This window comes from Molothrus ater, chromosome 5 (assembly GCF_012460135.2).
Source record: "Molothrus ater isolate BHLD 08-10-18 breed brown headed cowbird chromosome 5, BPBGC_Mater_1.1, whole genome shotgun sequence".
Classification (NCBI taxonomy): Eukaryota; Metazoa; Chordata; class Aves; order Passeriformes; family Icteridae; genus Molothrus; species Molothrus ater.
This window is the reverse complement of record NC_050482.2, coordinates 12,305,339-12,326,931: the sequence shown is the minus strand read 5'-3', so window position 1 is coordinate 12,326,931 and position 21,593 is coordinate 12,305,339. Positions and strand designations below refer to the sequence as shown.

Genomic DNA, 21,593 nt, shown 5'->3' with positions numbered 1-21,593 from the left:
ATAAAGCAATTGATCAGCCTTCTGCAATCATGGAGTCAATGCTAATTATTACCCTGTTGGGTGTGCCCTGCACCTTAGCACTTCACTGGGCCCTCCCCAGTCGTTTCATGGCTGTCATGACTGAGGAGAATTGTCCACAGCCCCCCAGATGTGGCCTCTCCAGGGTTGAGTAGAGGGACAGGACCACCTCCCTCTACCTGCTGGCAATGCTCTTCCTCCTGCTCCCCAGGACACCACTGTGCTTTTTGGCCACAAGGACACAGTGCCAGCTCATGGGCAGCTTGTTGTCCAGCAGGCCCCCTAGGCCCATCTCCACAGAGCTGCTTACCACAACTCAGCCCCGGCCCGTGCTGGTGCCTGGGTTCATTCCTTCCTTAATGCAGGATCTTGCATTTGCCTGTTTGAACTTCATTAAGTTCCTGTCCCCACAACTCTCCAGACTGCCCAGGTCTGGCCAGCAGAGCTTTCAGGTGTATCAGCCTCTCCTCACAGTTTTGTAACATCAGCTAACTTGCTGAGGGTACACTCTGTCCTTTCACCCAGACCATTGATAAATAAGTTCAACAAGACTGATATATCTATCAGCCTCTTGCTTTTTGAATATGAAAATAATTTCTCCTCATTTGAAAGACCCAGAAGCTAAAAAGAGTGGATTCTAAGAAAACATTACCATATATAAGGCTTTTCTGATTTACATCAGTATTTTTTTTTACATCTATTTAGTCCTAGACACAACTGTTGAGACTATGTTTTTTAGATAGCAACTCTCCAGTTTTTCCCCTCTATATAGTAGCTAAATGTCAAAAAGTATCAGTTAAGGGAAAAAAAAAATCAAACCTCTACTTTATCTATTAAAACCCTCTGGCAGATTAATTCTTGCAATGTTTTCTAATGTTAACAGATATAGACTGTAAGCCAAGCAAATGAGCCTTCCTGAGCCAGCTGTCCTTTTCAATGTTACACAATGATCAAATGAATATTTATTATATTCTCAATTCTCTAAACATGCAAAGGTTTTCATTCAACTGGTAGGCTCCAGCATATCAGATTTTAATTGGAAGAATATATTAAATATAAACAGCTGTAATTTCATTGGTATAGAAAAATCTAAATTTCTGAAAACTTGAGTATGGTGGACTTTTTATCAGGGCTAAAAAAATATTTTCCTGATATGGATAGGATATTTTATGTGACACTTATTTGGAAAATAGAAATAGTATGCATTCTGCATACTTGCATGTAAAAATAATCCCTTTTCTTTATAAGATTAATGAATCTATGAATGGAAGCATCCCATTTTGTGCTGATATGGAGCATATTTGCTTGCCTAAGAAAGCTAAGTGGGAAGGAGTGCACATACCTTAGAAAGCTGAAGATCTAAGAAAAAATAATGGAACATATAGACTTTAATTAATGCTTCTAATGACAGTAAAGTGAACTCTGTGGAATTCCTAGAAAAACCTTGGTTCTCTTGATGGATTTTGCTAAGAAAACTCACAGTGTTTTTTCTTTGAAAACACATGAGCAGCACCTGTAGGTCCAAACAATGTATTCAGAAATACACTGGAATATTTCTGGAGGACAGAAATCATCTAGAGAGGGGAGTAATGTAGTTAAGATCCTTTATTATTTATCTCCAAAAAATGTCAAATAGACAATTGAATATTTCATGCCTGCAAACTGCAGCAATGTATTTTGATGATATTAAAAACCTCTTTGACCCCTTAAGGTTATTTCACTATGATAATTGCTTATGTTGATTTGAGAAACTAAATCACATAGGAATTTCTTTCAGCTGCAAGTTTTACTGTCTCATAAACATACTTAGAAATGTGCTTTTGTAGCTGAAGAGGCAGAACAGTTCAAACCTGAGTAATAGTGGTGATGATACTTACTCTTCCAAGACCTCAAGTCTTTTGCTTTTGCAAGAAAGTAGAGGAAGGAATAGAGTTATTGAAATAAACATTCTTAAATCAAAGGAACCCTTCCTCACTTTCCTATACTCGGGTATAGAAATGGGAATCCAGATTCCTTGCCCACAAACTGCAAATATCTTCCATGGGGGATGCACACTGTGGGTGGGTTTTCACTGCTATGCTCCAAAAATCTCCTAGATGGGGTAGACAGACATCCTAATTTCCAAAGCTCTGTATCCTTTAGAATTTGAAGACTGGTCACATAAAATTATGTCCCTAACCACCATCTTACCCAGGAAAAGCAGAGGTGAAATTGCTGCACAAACACTCAGATCACACAGCTATCACTGATCAATAAACTGGCTTTTATCTCTAAACTGTAAGGAGTTTAAAGAAATTCTGGGCTGAATGGGACTTACTCAGAATGCTGGTTTCTGCAGTCAGCAGAGGCTTATCTTGGATTTATTTTTTATAGTTAAGGCTGCATGTTTTGAGAAATGAAAGAAACTTCTTTCATTAGACTGTTTTATCCTGCTTTCAAAATCCAGCAGGCACTGGCACATGCAGTGTAGGGACAAATTAAATCTACAACTCCTCTTTTGCAAAGCAGGAGGAAGATCATAACAAGTATGCACAGTCTTTAATTTTTTGAAAATTTTTTATTGATTAGGCCTGTATTTTCAGTTTGTTTACACTTTATAACTGTGCTAATTGACAGTACCTGCTACAGCGAAATTCCTGGAAATATTGCCAATTTTCCAACTTCATTGGAAATTGCAATTTAACAAGGTCTGTTTACAACACATGGTTTCTCTCTAAAAAAATTATGATGTTAAGAGATTTAATGGGGATCACAAGTACTTATTCTAGATGAAGCTGCATCCCAAACAGAAAAGGTAAAAGTATCAGGAAGATATGAAGAAGACAGGAACAAGTTTACTCCATAAAATTCTGGAACAGAAATCTCATTCTGATCACCTCCAGAAGTCTGCAAATGCTTTTCCATAGGCTGCAGATAGTGAAATTATCTTGATACCCTAAAAATAATTCCCTAAATGTAATGCATAGTGTAGATTAATTACTTAGATTTAAGTATTTTAGATATAATTTCTCATATGTGGAGAAGGGATGAGAGCCACATTCCCCTTTAATGTTGGAACAGGATCTGGGAGAAGGCACAATAGTATATTTTAGAGGCAGTGAAGTTAATCCTTTCGTTGGAAATAGGTCAGGAGCCTGGACAGGTGTATTTTCTTTTCTTAATCTCTTAGCACTCCAAGATCCTCTGCGTGCTGCACTAGGCAAAATGACTTGCTCCTGGATATACCACTCAAGCACAGCTCTTTATTTATCCACTTTATCTCTTTTTACTGATACAGTTTTGAAGCATGGTTGACCTTTTCTATGCCCCTGCTTTGCCCTGTAAAATCTCTTCATTCAATCCTTGTCATTCGTTTTCAACTCCTGATCTCCCCACATCAGAACTGCAGTTCAGTGCAAGATAATCCCCTGTGCTGGATTAGAGAACATCCCAAGCAATGCTTTGACAAATGGGAAACAAAATTTCAACCATTATAGACGCAGGAAAAATAAGTGTGCCACAAGAATTGGATGGTTAAGCAAGTACCAGTAAGGTAAAATGACATTCATATCTAAAGGCTGGATCCAAATAACTGACAGCTACTACAGTGCTGCCCATCACAAAATGTGAAAAAAATAGTGTGTTTCCTAATTATGGCTGTAGTCTGCCCTTATCTCTGTCTATCAATAGTAAAAAAACAGCATTTAATATTTTGAAAATTTCTGCACAGCAAAGGCAGGCCCATAAACCAAGTGTAACAACAAACCCCTTGCAAACCATATCAAGAGAAAAGCTGACCAGGACCCTAAACCTCTTGGAAAAAGAGTTTCATCTCTAGTTCTGGGAGCTGCTGAGCCTTTCATGGCCCATTCTCAGGTCAGAAGGAGCATGAAGCACTCCTAAGATGCTGTGAGGGAGCAGTGCAGCCCACACCCCACCAGAGGGTGGAAAAGGGATTTGAGACTCAGCTGGAGCACTGCGACTTCACGGGATGGTCCTGCAGCTGCACAGACAGAGCAAACTCTCCTGGCAAACAGGACAGCTTTGTGCAACCCCTTCAGCTTCAGCCCAAAGGCAAAGCAGCAAACCAATGAACCTGCAGCTTTGTAGCCAGGAGCAACCTGGCTGGAATGACTGCTTCAATTTTAGCAGGGCTTGAAGCACCTGGTGACACAAAGTGCTTGCTCCTGTACTCCACAAGAGCTGTTGTAATCTGTTGGACTGTAAAACACAGTTTGTGAGTGGGATTTCAACAACGAGGAAAATACTGTCAGTGCGTAATTAATTCCCTCCTGAGTAAGAGTGGTGATGATACTTATTCTTCTAAGACCTCAAGCCTTTTGCTTTTGCAAGAAAGTAGAGGAGGGAATAGAATTATTGAAATAAACATTCTTATATCAAATGAACCCTTCCTAATTTTGCCCTGAGGATGCTCCAGTGAGACAACTTCCTGGGTGCTGCTCCTCCTAACAGTGTCTGGCACTACATGATGCTCCCTTTATTTTGCCCATTTTGAATTTTTCAGAACTGCTTTGCAATTACAACATTAACGTTAACATGTGCATGCATGGCTGCATAGCATCATTCTGTTCCACATGGGGATACAGGAGCTGGCAACAAGTGCACTGCCTCTGAAACAGGGGACACTGGAACCAGAGCACAATATTTCACCCAATTAACATATTGCTGCTATCAGAAGGAGTACCTAGCATGGTGCCATGCAGGTCCACATTTTGATAGTGATGTATCATATATTTTGGATATTCCTATATCCATTTGATATTTTCCTACCTGTTGGTATGCTTTCTACCCCTGATTGTGTCTTTCAATAAAAGGATTTTGTGTTATTTCAAGATAGAGGGTACCTCAGGAGAGTTTCCCTGTTCTACCAAAGGGCCCAAAACTTAGATGCTGTATTCTGGATGGATGCCAGTGAGTGCTGAGTAAAAGGGGACAGTAATTTCCCTCAATCTACTGGCTATGCTCCTGTTAATAAAGGTTAAATGACTTCAACCAAGTAAATATTAAGTAAAGAATCTCTCTTACTCTAGAAAGAGTCAATAATTTTTAGACTGTTTTCATTACTGATGACAGATGATGGAATTTTCAGGATATTTTTCCTACTACAGTTTTGTAACAGAATTTATATAGGAAGGGTACCTTCTTCTTTCTTCTGTCACTGTCTACAGCAAATGTAATTTTTTGTTCACTGTTCTTGTAAACTTAGGATTTGGTACTTTTGGGGATCACTGAAATTCAATGCAGTTATTATTTGATTAAATTCTCTTGTCACTTCCACAGCAGGCTGTCATTTCCCTTTACTATTGGAGGTGCTCAACTGAGCATCAAAAATGACTACTTACACAGTTGCTTGTGGAGAAAGAAAAGTACTGAAAGAACACATTGGAGGGTAGGAGGCAAAGCAGGATCTTGAACTTGGGTCTGCAGTCACAGAATTTTTCATTGCTTGAGCATTTTCTCTTTCTCTCCCCTTTCCCTCTCCATCTGCCCCAATCACAAATTCTCTCTATAAAATAATTTTCTTGAAAAAAATCATGACTGACTTAACTGATTAACATGTATGTACCACAATTGATTATTTTTTTCTTCTCTGATCTTCTGCAAAAGAACTTCCAGTTCTTTGGCTATTATATTCAGTAATGTGAAAACTCAGAGTCCCAAGAGGCTAATTAGTTATGGTTTTGTTACAATATTAATTCCAGCAATAATGGAGTTTTAAAATTCAGCTGAGGTAGCATGAAAAGCAACTCTTTTAATAAGTGCATGATCATGAAATACTGCAAAAAAGTTTTCTGAGGTAACTTGCTATTGTGAGATAATGTTTTCCCAGTATTCTCTTGGCTGCTTTTCAGGTATGAATTTAGAAGAGTGGTGTTTGGCCCTGAAGTTGAAATTGTGTTTTTATTTTGTCAGGAACCAGTTTCAGGCAAAAGAACAGTTCCTTAAAAATATATTTTAGTGTAGGGGAAGCATTGTATTAGGCTTTAACTTGCAAAATGATAAATTTTCTCACTTCTCTTGGTTTTTCAGTTGTGGTTAGCATTATTTGATGGAGCATGTGGATGTCTCTTAATGGAAAGCCTTTTTTGCTTCCTTCTTCCAGAGGGCTCAGCTCTCATTGGGTTCAATGTCATTGGAAAGATCCAAAGTTGCCCCTGTGCCTCAGCTGCCACTACCTGGGTTTGAGTCTTCTGTAGGTCCTATGTCACACCTTGTAGAGAGCTTTTTGGATAATTGGTTAGCTGAGAAAGGACATTTCGATGTGATACCGATGGATAAGGATAGGGGAAACAAGCTGGGAACTAAGCAACCAGTGTCCAATCACTGAGAAAGGTCACAGTGACCTTCTCTGAAACGGGAAGACGGGGGAGAAAATCGCTTGCCAGAAAATGCAGATATCTTAGGTAGAGAAGCTGGAAGAATGCAAACATAGAAGCAAAATAATAGTTAGAAGACAGAAGTAGGTGTGGTTGATCTAAGTGTGCTTTAACCAATAATGAGCTCAGCTTTTGCAATATGTATAAGCTTCATTAACACCAATATAAAGATGTGTGAGTTTTCAATAAACTTCGAGATTTGCTATTCACGCATATGGTGTGTTGCATTTCTCCCACCATTCACGACAACACCTGTCTGACCTCTCCCTGGATGTACCCAGGACAGCTCAAGTGGCACCAGATGTCTATGTTAAAGCAATAAATTTGACCCACAGAGAAAATTAGTTTTCTGAACAGAAAGTGAGGTATAATTATTAAGGGCAGATCTTGCCTTTAGAGTACTACAGAGTACAGAGAGATACGCCTATCCCCCATACTCAGCTGTAATTTTTATGATGTCTATACTCCCCCTAGTTAAATCAGCCTCTCATCACCTGCATTTAAGAAGTTCTCCCAACTTCTAGTTGCTTCTGCAGTCCCATAATTGGACAGCTGTTGTCATAGGGTTTGCTTGATGTAAGCTTTTTTTCAACTTGCTGAACTTCATCTTGATTTTTAAAAAAAAAGTCTAATTCAGTTGCACATAGGAGACTAATTTATTCACATAACCCTACTTGTTACTTACAGTGTCTCTTTGAGACATAGTAACAGACAAAATCCACCTTGTGAGTGAATCCTCCATTTTTCTGATGGCCGAAGAAGTGTGGAAAGTGCAGGGCTCCAGAGGCCAGAATAACCTTTGGTTTTGTTGGAGACAAAACAAGCAGTGCCTCTGAAAAAACACTGAGAGCATCTTCAGTTTAAATCTCTGCTGTGATAAATTATTTGCAGAAAGGTTTAAATTAACTATTGGTGTGGGGTGTCGCCCTGATTTTTTAAGACTTTCTAAGCCTTCTGATGTTTACATTCGTGTAACGAACTTTCTCACACTTTCTGTAAATAACTTATTGTTTTGCCTTCTTTCATAGAGGAAAGAGAAATCTGATAGCCTGTTAGTTTGTCCAGTGTCATTGGAGAGGTGACACTTTCACCCTCCAATCCACTGTCATTTTTAGAAAACTATAAATGTTAGTCAGAAAATAAACTTCCCTTTTCTTCACCTTGAAAGCAGCAGTGTGTGCGCTTGTGTTGTTTCGTGTCCTATAGCGACAGTGGTTTTGTTTTTTTTTTTAAATTTGGGCAAACTTGGAGAAATATGAACTGAAAAACTGCTTTACTCACTTATTGTGGAGCCTGACTCGGGCCTGTTGAGGGAGCTGATGATGACGAAGCCGAAGCCCTCGTTCTCCTTGCGGTGGATGACCACGTCGCTGCTCTGCAGGCTGTGCGACGCGCAGCCCTCAGGGCGGCGTGGCCGTGCTGCTGGACACGGCGTGATTGCTGTTGGCGTAAGTCGTGTAGTCACTTCTTGGAGAGCTGTGGTGTGTAGACACCGAGCCTGGGCTTCTGCCATTCTCTGGGCAGGGTTCTCCTGCAACATAAATCACACCAGTGTCACAGCCTGACTTGCTCGGTGGCTCTGTGACTTACAGTACATTTGCTAATGCAACGTGAATACAGCTGACTGTCTACAGAGCAGACTACCCCAAGTGTTAAACTAGGAGCTGTAATAGATGCAGAGAGACAGGAATCTACACAATTATGCAGAGCATTCAAGGGCAATCAGATAAAGCAAGCATGAACACTGACTGCTACACTAGCTACAAGAGAGGAAAGTAAGAAACAGTGTCTATCTGGATTGCAAAACCATTACCAGGCGCTATTCCCTTGTCTGCTGGTAGATCTGTCATCAAGAGGAAAATGTGACCGTCTAATCCAATAAAAATTATTTGTGTTTGGATTACAAGAATTAAGCAGGGAGCTAACAGAGTAATTAGGATTAGCTGCATAATGTTCTTCTTACAAGTTGATTAGCTTGTTCAAAAAATGTTCAAAGAGCAGAGCTGTTATACAATGCAAAATCATCACAAGTAGTTTTTCTGTGGGTGTCATGGCAGAAGCAGTGGTCATTTAAAGATTTGGAGATGCTCTTGTTTGGCAAGTTCAAAAGAGCAGAAATGAAAATGAGTCCATGTACACTTTAGTATTGCTTTACAGTAACAAGAACACTAAACAAGTTAAAGCTTGTGGGATTACACATTTTTTAGTGTGAGCATTTTGGCAATTGAAAACAGTAAATTTACACTTCCAGATGGAAACAAAAAGATTTATATTCTTTGCAGATCTAAATTGTTTACACAAATCAGCATTTATTGACAGTTTTAATACAGAAATTTCAGATAAATGTAAGTATTATGTTTTCTGTTTGGAACAAGAGTGGCAGAGTAATTTTACTGAACATGTGAGGAGCTCCCACATATACACATACATCCTAGGTAGAGAGTTTGCAAATTAGATTTTCAGTGTGTGTATATATTAATATAATAAACAGCATCCAAGGACAAGCTGTTGTTTTCTCAGTCAGGTGTGTCCTTTAGTAGTCCTTCTGCAACTATGAAATAAAGTAATTAGAGAGTATAAAGAGGAAGAAAAACAAACAATTATTATACTCCTGAAAATCTCTAAGAGTTATTGAACCAAATCTGCAACTAAATGCCATAGTCAGTGACAAGAGAGTTCTCATTTTCTGGCTGTCGTGTTTCAGAAAGCTGAATATTGTTTATGTCAGTATGGCTGCAAGAGAAAGAAAATTCTCTTACCCTGTAGAATGACCAAGAGCTGGCCTGGCCATGAAAGAATGCAATTGAATGTCATTACATATAGCAAAAGAATAATAAAGGAGGAAGAGCTTAAATGGCTATTTGACTGTCAAGTGTACAATAGATACTCATCACAAAAATTGCATTTTGCTCCTGCCTGTGAAAAAATGGCATTTCAATCCAAAAATCACATATTCCTAATCAAATTGTTTTCCAAATCTTGTGAATTGTGATTTTCTGTTCCAGATCTGGGTAAGTATATGTACAAAATAGTAATTCCAGGTGAGGGCTAAGATATGTACATCAGCTACAGACAGGTAAGGAAAACCCCAGATCCCTCTGTTGTATACATTCATGCTAGTGAGAAATTCCCACGAAATCAATTGCCCTGATGTATTAGCATAGCATTTTTCAGTCACGCCCAACACCAGCTGTTTTAAATTCTTCCACAAAGCTTATGTTGTAAAACACCACATTAAAACCCTGTTCAGCTCCTGAAATGCTCAAACATTAATGAGCTACACGCCACATTTCCTGGTGTGGCACTCTCAAGGCCCAAGAACAACTTCAGGTGTTTTACCAGCTTGCTTACTGTCTGCACCGGGAGCCCAGAGTGGCTGGTAGAGCTTTAATATTTAAGGAGCAGCAGCAAAGGCTGGCACCGCTCTGTGCCAGCCCGACCTGCGGTGCGTGCGGCGCTGGCGGCGAGGGCTCGGCGTCATTACCTTGGTTATTGGCCATTTTCCTCGCGCTGGGGGAGCTGCGAGGGGGCGTCGCACCAGGCGCGGGGGCACCTTTCTGGCTGGAGGACTCTGGAGTCAGTAACAGAAGAAAGTCAGTCCTGCAGGAGCACGGCTGGCAGGGAGCTGCGGTGCCGCAGTGGGAGGGGGACTGCAAAGACGATGGTGAGTGGGAGGGCGGCTTTTTTGGCACAGGAGCGAAGGGGAACGGCGCAGGCAGTGACAGTGGGTCTAGGGCACGGGCAGGCAGAAGACAGGACAGGCTGGGAATGTGGTTTTGCTCATTTCTGGTACCTCAGACAAGTGCACTCACCAAAAACGTTTTAAAAGTCCTTAAATAGACTTCTTTCCTCAAGTAAGCAATGGTTCTAAAGGAAGGTCATCAAATTGTCCCATTAAAGCTTTAATAGATGCTGCCACACGCATTTTTCAAGGTTCTGATGTTTTTCAGTAATTGAGACTGAGTTAGTCTAAACATCTAATTTACTACAAATACTTCATAGTGGTTTAGGTTCATTTTCTGAATATGTCTGCTTGACAGAAGAATCTGGCCCTTGTGCCCTACAGAAGATTTTCAGCCGGCTTGCATTGCAGTTCAGTGGGAAATTCCAGATGACATCAGTGAGACCAGAAATGGGCTTTTAACACATTTAAGAGTGAAATGAGTTCCTGCCCTAAAACAGTTAACAGTCTTTGAGCCTTTCTCTTATTGACACAGTCAGCTCAAATGGCTTTAACTTAGGTGAATGTTTAGTCCCAAAAGTGGACAAAAGGAGACAGCACAGACCAAGACATCATGGAACAAACCCAGAGCACTTATGATGACCACACCAGGGTTGCCAGTATGTTTCCACTTCTGAAGGAAACAACACGCAGTTGTTTTTGTCAGGGGAACAAGGGACACATATTTACAATAACTCTTTCCTCAGAATGACACAACCATTCACTTAGATTTCCTCTATTATTTTAAAACAGCACCGGTTTGTGCTGCCAGCATTGGGATCTGTTTTTCCTTTCACCTTTCCCAGCCTTCACTCACCCGTGGGTAGCACCTTTCTCCTCACAGTAAGATTCACCTGCCCGTTTCGGGCGGCGTTGTGCATCAGATCAATCACGTATCGGTGGGTTTTGCCGGCCACTGGAATCCCATCCACGTACACCAGCTCATCACCAGGGTGGAGACGGCCATCTCGGTCTGCTGAGCCCATGGCAATCACTGCTCCAATGAGAATCTAGGCAAGAAACAGAATCCTGTCATATATTGCACCGAGCCTCCAATTTAGTGACATGAATGTTGCAGTGATTTTCTCTTTCTTGTGAAATTAAGCTAGTGATTTAGCACAGGTGAAGAGCTCTGTGTATGTCTGAAAGCTGTGCTTGTCCTCTATTGTGGGTATGACTGAAGATGCTTCCTCATCTTTGGTAAGAAGGTAAGGTGTTTCCTGTCACCATCATATTTTCTGAAAAATCCTCTTTGCCCAGGGTGTCTCTCCTGGGAAGCTGAGAAGCCTCAGAGAAAAAGGAAAACAATATTGTCTCATTTGCTTCTCCTGTGTTTTGCTGCATTGGAATGTGGTTGGAGATTGTTTATCCAACATGCAAATTGTTTTGACTTGATGACCAGTCATGGTCAGGCTTTGTTGGACTCTGAAGAGAGAGTCACAGGTTTTTAATTATTATCTTCTAGCCTTCTGTCTGCATCCTTTCTCTATTCTTTAGTATAGTTTTAGTATAGCATTCTTTATATAATATAATATAATATAATATAATATAATATAATATAATATAATATAATATAATATAATAATAAATTAGTCTTCTAAGAACATAGAGTCAAATTCATAAATTCCTCCTCCATCCAGGGCACCCGAAAACCACAATTTCCTACCTGCACAGGAGAGATACACCAGGGAATCCTAATCTGAGTCCTGCTTGATATGTTCAAATCAAGATAATCTGCCTCTAAGGAGTGTTGAGTTTCTATAGACTACATTATAACAAAGACTTAAAAAGATTAATTCCATATAAGGGTCTTTTTATTTAAAATTATCAAGTCTGTGTATCTCTTATCAAAGGTTCTTCACTGCTGTGTGATTTAAGCACCTGGAGTTATATACCTGAGGTCAGCAGTGGAAGTGACCCCACTACACAGAGTTGGCTTTGGGACTCTTTAGGGGAAAAGAAGTACTATATTAAATGTTATTACTCTTAATGAATGATTGCTCAGGCAGTGCTTGGTTAAAATGGAAAAAAGAGGAAAAAATATCAGCTTGTTCTGGGCAGATGTTGTTTTCCCAAATTGACATTTAAATATAGTTTGTATGGGACATATAAAAAATCTGTCCAAAACCCTGTAATGACTTTCTCCACCTTATATGCAGATAATTTCACATAATTTCCTAGAAGAAGATGTATATATTTTCCCTGTGGAATAGCTGGTAGAACAGTTCAGATTGATTCAAACAAAACCTGCTTTCTTTGAAAGAATATTAAAGCATTCACAGAGCGTGTTTCAAATTTTCTGTTCTCTTTTTCAGTCTGAGAGTGAGCATAAAATGATGGATATGACATGCCATGTGACAATCTGCTTTTAATAATAAAAGATAAAAGCTATGAATCATTGCTTTTCATGATGAATTGCAAAGGCTAGGTGTGGTAATCACACAGGTGGGCCTGTGGTTTTTTGTGGTCTTAGCTGCAGAGTTGCAAGTATCTCAGCATAGTGTTTAAATGAAATCCCCTGTGGAGCCTGGAGAATTTTCCCCAGTTTTTCACCTCCCTTTGGCTTACTTTTGCTTTCAAAACTTAGCAAAGAGAGAACATGATGCAGCTTTTCCCCGCTTTCTGGTGTTCCTGGGATCCTGTTAAGCAGTGCCAGGCTGAGTGGCTAGAGAGGCTCTTTCAGGTTCTCCATCCTGTTCTTCAAATGTTGAAAAAGTATACCTCAAAGCTTTGGAAAATACTTTGTGCAAAATTCAACCATGAAATATGAATTTATGCTCCTTTACCAGACAGAAGAGAAGCTCTCCAAGGCTACTTTTAGCTAGATATCCACAAAGTATTCTCAAAACATTTGAGAATTAAGCATCTCACAAGTAAGGATTTCTTCCTAGTTATTTTGAGAAGACATGGATTATAACCTCTACAGCATGGGAGATTGTAGGGATTGGCTTCCTCCTTTGTTGAAAATTTGCAGTTTTTTTCGTAATTTTCTGACAAAATATTAAACAATTTGAGCACCTTTAACCTTTGTAAAAACAAAATGCAGATCATTGCATGGTACGTCATCAGTATACAGAGCAAACTAGAAAAACTCGTTCTAGGTCTAAGTAATTATTGCTGATATTTCACATGTCCACCATGTAATGTGATTGTTACTCACCTCAGTGGTGGATTCCTAACATAAGCAGCAGAGCCATACTTTAAACCCTTCAGCTAGGTGTGTTTGTCAAGATGATGGCTCCCATATCTATTATTTGGGATATTTAATAGCAAGAATAACTCAATTTTCCTAACTTTTTCATTTTCTGTGTCTGAATTTTTTTCTTATACAGTATCTGCTCTTGTTTCATGGCTGAGAAGTTGCCATAATAGTTATCAATTCTACATGTAAAGCACAAATTGGAAAAATATATATCGGGATTATAATACCTCTGAAATGCAGTTCCATACTGGCATGAGATGGCTTTGAATGTGTGATGAGAAGGATGATGTGTTGTAGAGAAAAAAGAAACATTTCTTTTATTGTTTGAGATTAAACAGGACAAATTCTGGGATCAGGATGATTGTGGCAGAGCCTAATCTGAAATTAAAGCCTGTGTCTATTAATTTATACAGGTTAATCTGCATTGATATTGACTTTCTTTGTGATTCTTGGTAATTATCTGAATTTGTATTAGTTTTTCTGAATATAACACAGTAGCTTCACAGGCACATAGCAAAATTTAAGTATATGCACATAAAGGGTGATTCACCTAATTTGAAGTGTCAGTGTTGTCTAAATCCAAGCTAATCACCTGAACTCTGTCTAATCACTGTTAAAATAGGACTTCCCAAGGCATGGTCTTACCCTAACATTTTGCTCTATGTCTTAGAAATGTAGAAAGGTACTTAGAATATATCTTGGCACTGACAATAAAAAGAATACAGCATATATCTTGAGGACATTATTGAGAAAAATCCCAGTTCATCCATGTTGAAAAGGTAAAACTTAGAAAAATTATGTATATGTTCCTGTGATTCTGAGTTTGAGCTGCACAAATATATGCAAAATACATCTCCCCTTTGGGACAGCAATTTGCAACTTCAGTAAAGTTCCAATTTATGTGTTTTGCAGTCTTTCAGTAATGTTATAATTCACCATAACAGAGATTATCTCTAAATCCTCAAGTTAGTGGGAGATGTGATAAATAGCTGTTGTAGGGCAATATTATAAGATTTGAGAGCACAACTCACAGTCTTGATACTTGAAATATCTCAATAAATTTAAGTATTTCCTTTCAAAACTATTTTTATGCTCACAAATATGGAAAGTGGAGCAGAACAGCAGCATTTCTCGTCTAAGGTGCCAGGTATCTGATATACCTAGAAGGAAACTAAGCTACAGTCCCTCTATAGTGTCAGTATTATCCTTCTAAAATAATGTTATTTGGATTCTGCTTCTTTGAAAAAGTTATTGCCTTATGCTGAAGAATCCATATTTCTTTTTAGATATCAAACCACAAAGACAAAAGCTTCCTTTTGTTCCATGTTACCTGACGGCACAGCAGGAGAGCTGAAATAAAAATTTCAAAGCGTCTCAGTTCTTGTTTCATAGGAAAGGCAGGGGTTTGGAGAACAGGTAAAAACTGCTTCTGCTTTTCTGGAGGTGAAAGGAATGGGAGGCTGCAGGTGGGCTGTCCATGGGGGGCAGGGAAGCAGTGGAGGAGAGAGAACAGAGTTTAGAAGTCTTGTACTGTGAATACGAAATAGAGGGACACTAAAAAGAGTACATGTGTTGTGTTTATTGCTGTTAAATTTGAGCAGTGAAAACAAGATGGAAAACCACAAGGGAGTGAGAATTGAAAACCTCAGCACTGCCACACTTAATTCTAAGAAAGTTCTTTTTGCCTTGCACAATCCTCAGCTTCAAGTTAGGCTCTTCTTAACTCCTGGGGACTTTGAGAAATGTTTGCAAAGACATGTAAAGCCCATTGGATTGATAAGTCTTGGGGAAAAATGCTTTTGTATGTGCAAACCATGGGACAGAGATAGCAACCTTGAGGCTAAGGGCAGGCTGAGAGCAATTGCTCAACAGGACAGTGAAATGTGTTAGAGGGTGGTTCACAGAGGGCAGCGTTTTTGGTCCTGCTTTCCAAAAATAGCAAGGTGCTTATCTTTACCCTTGATATCCAGCTACAGCTCTTTGACTTCAGTCAGTAAAGTCAGGTCAGTCCTTTGCTGAAGAGACACTAGAAAGAGCTGATCCTCTGTAATACTTCAGTGCATAATGCATGTAGCTGCAAGGCAAAAAGCTTGCTCAAAATTTCTTTTCTACTGGACTGGTGAGCAGACTGAGAGTGTCAAGTCTCTCACAACTCTGGCATGTGCTATGGATATCAACTACCAGAATATCAGGTATTCTACCTGAGTTTTCTCTTAGTCCTTTGGGTTGAAATAATTCAGTTTTATATAAATAATCATCTTTTAGATAAGTCATCTGAGCTGTACTTTTCCCCATGAGATTGTCATAAACCTCCAACAAGCAACTGCTTAATTATCCATTTGTAATGAAAATAGAACTAAGGGAGACACCAAATATTGGTGTCACCAAATATCACAAAATATTGAGCAGCCCTGTAGCCAGGGACACTTTCCTTGGAGATAGGAAATGACATTAGACATTACTGTCCAGAGCAGGTAGAAGGAGATTTCCAAATCTTCCTAGAACATAGAATAATTTGGATTGGAAAGGACATTAAAAATCCTCTAACTCCAATCTCCCTGCCATGCCATGGGCAGGAACACCTTCCACTACATCATGTTGCTCAAAGCTCCATCCAGCCTGGTTTTAGAGGTAGTACCATTTCCTAAAAATCTAAAAAGATAAAATGGAACATTTCCACTAACACCTCAGAGATTTCCTTTTTGGCTTCACCCAGGACGTGTGCTTTGAGAACGTATACTGGCTGGCCTGTCCAGAAGGGACAGGAAAAATGCTCAGTTGGAGAATGTGCAGATGATGGCTCAGTGGCCTCATTTTATGTGCACTGGGACATGCTCCACAGAAGGAAGTTACATTTCAGAGGGGCTCAGGCACACTGCAAGTGTAGAGGATGAAGCAGTGCTGTCTTGGAGTCCTTCTGAGCAGCTATACTTTACATTTGAAAAACCATTGAAAACACTTATTCTAAACTAGACTGAATTTCAAACAGTACTTGAAGCATCTTTTTTAGAACACCCTGCATTCTTTTCTTATTATGGGAGATATCAGAAAACTGTTAAGATATATCAGTACTTTGACAGATATTGACAATTTTAAAATATAAGAGCTTTTTTGTTTTTCAAAGCCATGTGCTAGTTAAGCTTAAGACTTGAATGAAAAATATACTATTTTGTAGTAATTTGAATATGGAATATATAAATTATTGACTAGGGAATATACAAATCTAATAATTAATTATACATTATCTCAGAAATGTAGTAACACAAGATTCAGACTGCTTAAAATTGTGATAGTAAAGCACTATCATTGTTGAGATTAGTCCTAGCTGTCAGATTATAGTTACACCATTGAGTTTTTTTGGAGAGTAGTGATTCTGCCTGCTCTCAAAATTATAGTATTTAGATAGATCAGTAACTTATAAAAATATTTATACATTTGTGGTATGTCATGCACATTTGAACCTTATTTTCTAGGCTTCTATGCTGTTTCTTTTAAATATTGTGCATAAGATTTATTTTATATTTTATTAGCCAACCATCTATGTTAATTTTGTTACCTTTTATTTTGCCACAGGGGTTTCTCCCTCCTAATGGTATAAAGCTATCATTTTTATACTTGTTGCCTCACATGATGTGGCCATTTAACCTGGAACATTGACTATCACTCCGTGGAAAGGTCTTCTGTTTCTGGAAATAAACTGCATTGTTGACTGTGTCTTTTAACCACATGCACACATTTTGCATACAAGCTGTCTACTCTGAACATGGTTATGGATAGTCTTACATAATTGGATTTTTGGAACCTTCTGCTTAAACTTGATTTTGAAAAGTTCAGATTAAGAGATGCCAGGTCACACTCTGCAGTAATGGGATGAGTGATGCTCTGTTTCCACCTTAATGTCTTCTTATTCTAACTTAATTCTCAGATGTGAAAAACCTGAGAGTTCTGGGTTTTTATACAGATGAATAAAAGTAATTTTACTTGTAGCCTTAACATGGTGTTCATTTGGGTTCAGTTTTGTAGTAATATTTTTCTGGCCTTTACACAGATTATAGAATGTGGAAGGAAGAGGGAAATCAGGAAGAAATAACTCACAGGCTGCCCAGGCTCATCTCCTCCCAGGATCCTGAAGCCAAACCCAGACTCCATTCTCCGAAGGTGAACATCCAGCTCCTTGTAATCGGGACCTGGTTTAAAGAGAAATCCCCTTGAGCAAAACATTTTGGTCTTGAGAAATTGCACCAACCCCTCCCACCTTGTGCTCATTTGCACATGACTAATGGCATCCTGGTTGGAGCTGGTGGAAACAAATGGGCCACAGACAAGGAGGAGAACTGAAAATGTAGGTGTCTCTTGGAGGGTGGTTATGTTCAGTAGAATACACTAAACCAAACTAGAATACATTCACAGAAGATCAGTATGGAAAAGTCTGTCCAAAATAGAGGTTAAAAATGTGTCTTCCTAAAACTGACTGTATAAGGGACTGCAGCTCATCCACCTCTGGTCTCTAATTTGTCTTTTCCCTGCAGTTCATGAAATCCTACAAAGAGTAAGGAAATGGGAGACAGAGATACATCAGTCCAACTCACAAAACATGAAAATCATTACCAGCCATTTAAGTTCCAAATATACATATATATGTATGTCTTTTTATGTAATGAAGCTTTTAAGTATTCCACTTCCACGTAGTACCCTCAATAAGGAGTTTTGATGAAAATTATCATTATAAACCTCTCAGTCTCAGAGTTTAAATTGAAAGCTAACATCATTAACTTGAACTCCTTAATGCTACTCAATTAGTCTCAACAGCTTTGTGAATCAATAAGGTTGCATTTCCATATGCCTGCCTAACCTGTCTTTAGACATATATTATGTCCTGCAATATATCAGTTGAGGAATATAGAGTCTTTTAAATGTCAGTTTCTTATAAAAATGTCTTTAGCTTCACTTGAAAGAACACAGTATTCTGGGATAATAATAATATCAATACTATTAATAATAATAATAATTTTAAATATTAAAAAATGAAACTGTAAGCATTTAGAGGACTACGAAGTTGTCTGTTGTCTGTTGTGACTATTACTGTCTGCATGCTCAGAGATGCTTTAGGCTCATCACCTAAAGCAGTGATTGACAGGAATGGTCTTTCCTATGGATTGCACTCTGGTCTATACATTGTGACACAAAAGCTTTTGCTCAGTGTCAGCTTGTTGCTGACCCCAACAGAAAAAAAGAATGACAAAGTTTATTTCAGCAAACTGCTCATAAGTGTCTCCAGTTGTGCCTTGTTCCCTCAGGATGGGAGGGATTGGAGATGGCTGAAATACTTCAGCAGCTCTCACTTACAGATCTCCCCTCAGAGCCATCAGTGGGCACCTCATAAACTGTGGAATTTGGCACATGACAGGTGTAGTCTGGGATTAAAGTCTGATTAGTTTCAGTCAGGTATTATTGCAAAGACAGATGCAGAAAGACATGCACTGACTCTATACTATGACTGCAATAAAAAATTCTTTGTAAACAACAGATTTCAACAATCTGTATTGGTGAAAGTGAGACTGAATCACAAATATTCCAATTGGTAAAATAAATGTATTACTTTTCCCTACCAATTTCCTTCTCGTATATTGAGAAGAAAAACCCAAACAGAACCAAGCAGCTTATTATACTGACTTTTCCCATTTATTTGATGTGTCTCAACACTAAGGAGCAAATGAATTCTGGGTGTGTACAGTATGTCAGCTTAATGCAAATAATTTTAAAGTTGTGAGAGGCAAAGGAATTTCAGAAGAAAGCAGTACTTTATCTGGTTTTCTGTGCCTACAAGGATGGGGCTTAGCACTAGGGAGATGTTTTTGTAGATAGACACGGTGTGATCAGCATTTGAAACCCAGGTTTAACACTCAAAGGCACAGTCTCCAGCAGTCTGTCACAACCCGAGCACTGCCTTTTTGTGTACAAGGGAATGAATATGCACAGCTGGGAATACAATAAGAAATTATAAGAATGTCAGGTTGTGAAGAATACTTGCTCTGGCAAACTGAGATGAAAACGTCCCTCAGATACATTGACAAAGCTGAGCCAAACCAGCGCTGGCAACAGACTCTAAAATAAGGGGCATTATTTATTTTTTAAAAGATGCTGTTTTTCTACCCCATTTAGAGTGGAATAGATAAGCCAGCTTGACCATGAAAAGGTTTTCAGGATAAAAAATGCTGTATAGCGGCATACTCATACATACGAGCTCTAAAACAGTTTGGAAGCCTTTGGATGTGGGCAACAATGTTCCTTCCCAAAGACTTGGAATTCTGTGGAGTCCATTGTCTGCCAACAGGTCACTGAAAACTGCTTTTAAAAAATAGTGCTCTTTTCAGTCCCACTAAGGAAGCAAAACACTGGAAAGGATCCCTGGGTCATCAAGTCTAGCTTCCTGTTACTGCAAACCTCTGCAGGCAAACAGCACACAGACCTTACCATACAGACCCAGGCAAAGAAGACTCTGGCAACTGAGCTTGTTTGTGGCCTTTGTCACTAGGTCACCCACCTTGCAGTAATATCATAATATCACAGTATCTCCAGTGATTGACTGGTACACAAACCTGTGTGCTGTTTCAGCTTTCACGTTGGGTATGATATGACTGCACTGATCACCTTTCCACTGCTCTGGAGACAGCTACACCTTAGATTCCTGAACTTCTCTGAAAGTGGACCTGGCTTCTACCCTTGGCTTATGTGCTTAAGTGATTCATAAAATAAGACAGAAGACTTATTGAAAGGCTCTCCAATAACATTAATCTTTCAGTCCAGATTCTTCTAGTAGAATTGCTTAGCTGCTTTCTAGCTATTCATTTTTACATTTCATGCTAAGCACTGTCTTTTCCAGGCTAACATGGAAGTGTTACAATTATAACTGGCATTTTTTTAAATGGAAAGTATAGATTAATTAAGCACATATCACTTGTTTGGTGTAAAAAATCAGTTACCAGTTAATCCAACCAACCAACTTTTGCTGAACTCCCTTTGTATAGCTCTTGGTTTATCTCCACATTGGCAGATTTAGTCTTTGATCAAAAACACATTCTAAAGCTTTGCTGCTGTTGAGATCCTTTTTTCTTGTGTTTGAAAGACAGGTAAATTGTTCACTTCTTTGTACTTTTTCACAGGAGCTCATGTTTGATAGATTTACTAAAAGCTCCTATGATTATGTGGCAGGAGTTTCAATATTCCTGAATATACATTGATTAAGTATTCTTTCCCATTTAAATGATTACATTTCATCTGATATTCCTCTAGTGCTTGCTTCTCCAGGATTCTGGTACTTTTTTGTTCCTCACAAAGGCTTTTTGGATAGACTAAATTTTGTGTTTTCTTACTGGAGCAGATTTTCAGTTGATCATACAGAGAAAATTACCTGTACTTACAGAAAATGACACTCCTGAGCTTTGCAATATACTACAAACTGTTGGTTAATATAACTTCATTATGGAAAATGTGTCTTTTTGTTTTCTCTTGCTAGCCTAGATTAGCACCTTGTGGTTCATGCCAAGTAAGAAGTATGAATAGGCGTGCAGACAAGCCAACACTGAATTAACACTGTCTTTTCCAGTTTGCTTATCCTTCCAGTCAGCTTAATGTACCTTAATGACCTGTCTTCTACCAGTTTTACTGAGAGTTTCACCTTAAATTCAATATTTTTGCTCATGTAATATAGGTACCCTCTGCCAGAATGACAATGCCCCCTGTCCTTCCTTGCCTCTCTACACATTTATATTAGAAAAAGAACTTAACTTTGCCTGCTAGTAACTTAAATCTCTCTTATTTTATTGCTATACTGCTTTGTTTCTTTTTGTGTGAAGGAAAACTTAACAGTTCATTTGGACTGGAAGAAAAAAAAAAATCACTCCAATTCACTTTGCTAGGCTATAAAACCATCTGGCTCCCCCATGAATTTGAGAATGGTATTGGACAAGCTGTGATCTGATCATCACTGCACAGTGAGGAGAGTAAAGAGCATTGGGAAATTCTTTCTGGTTCCTGAATGATGGGGGATTTGCTTTAAATGTAATGGTACCAAAATAGATTGTTACTGAACACTAGTGAGATCTCACAGGTGAAGATGTGATTATCAACTCCCAGCTACCTTTCTGCACTGTATTCATCTGAATCTCTGGGTGGACAGCACACTGAGATGCATGAATGCAGTTGTTTCTTAAATGTTGAGAAAATATACACCTGAAAATGCTTGATTAATTTTCTGTGTGAGACAAATTGAACA

General features: G+C 38.9%; 1 protein-coding gene across 1 annotated transcript in view; it reads right to left on the bottom strand.

Moving 5' to 3' along the window:
- The window catches only part of MAGI2 (membrane associated guanylate kinase, WW and PDZ domain containing 2), a 714,309-nt gene that overhangs the window by 55,842 nt on the left and 636,874 nt on the right, over positions 1 to 21,593 (bottom strand). Inside the window, 5 exon segments of the mRNA XM_054514801.1 lie at positions 7,677 to 7,800; positions 7,802 to 7,926; positions 9,880 to 9,966; positions 10,934 to 11,126; positions 17,414 to 17,508. Coding sequence (XP_054370776.1) covers positions 7,677 to 7,800; positions 7,802 to 7,926; positions 9,880 to 9,966; positions 10,934 to 11,126; positions 17,414 to 17,508 — 624 coding nt within the window.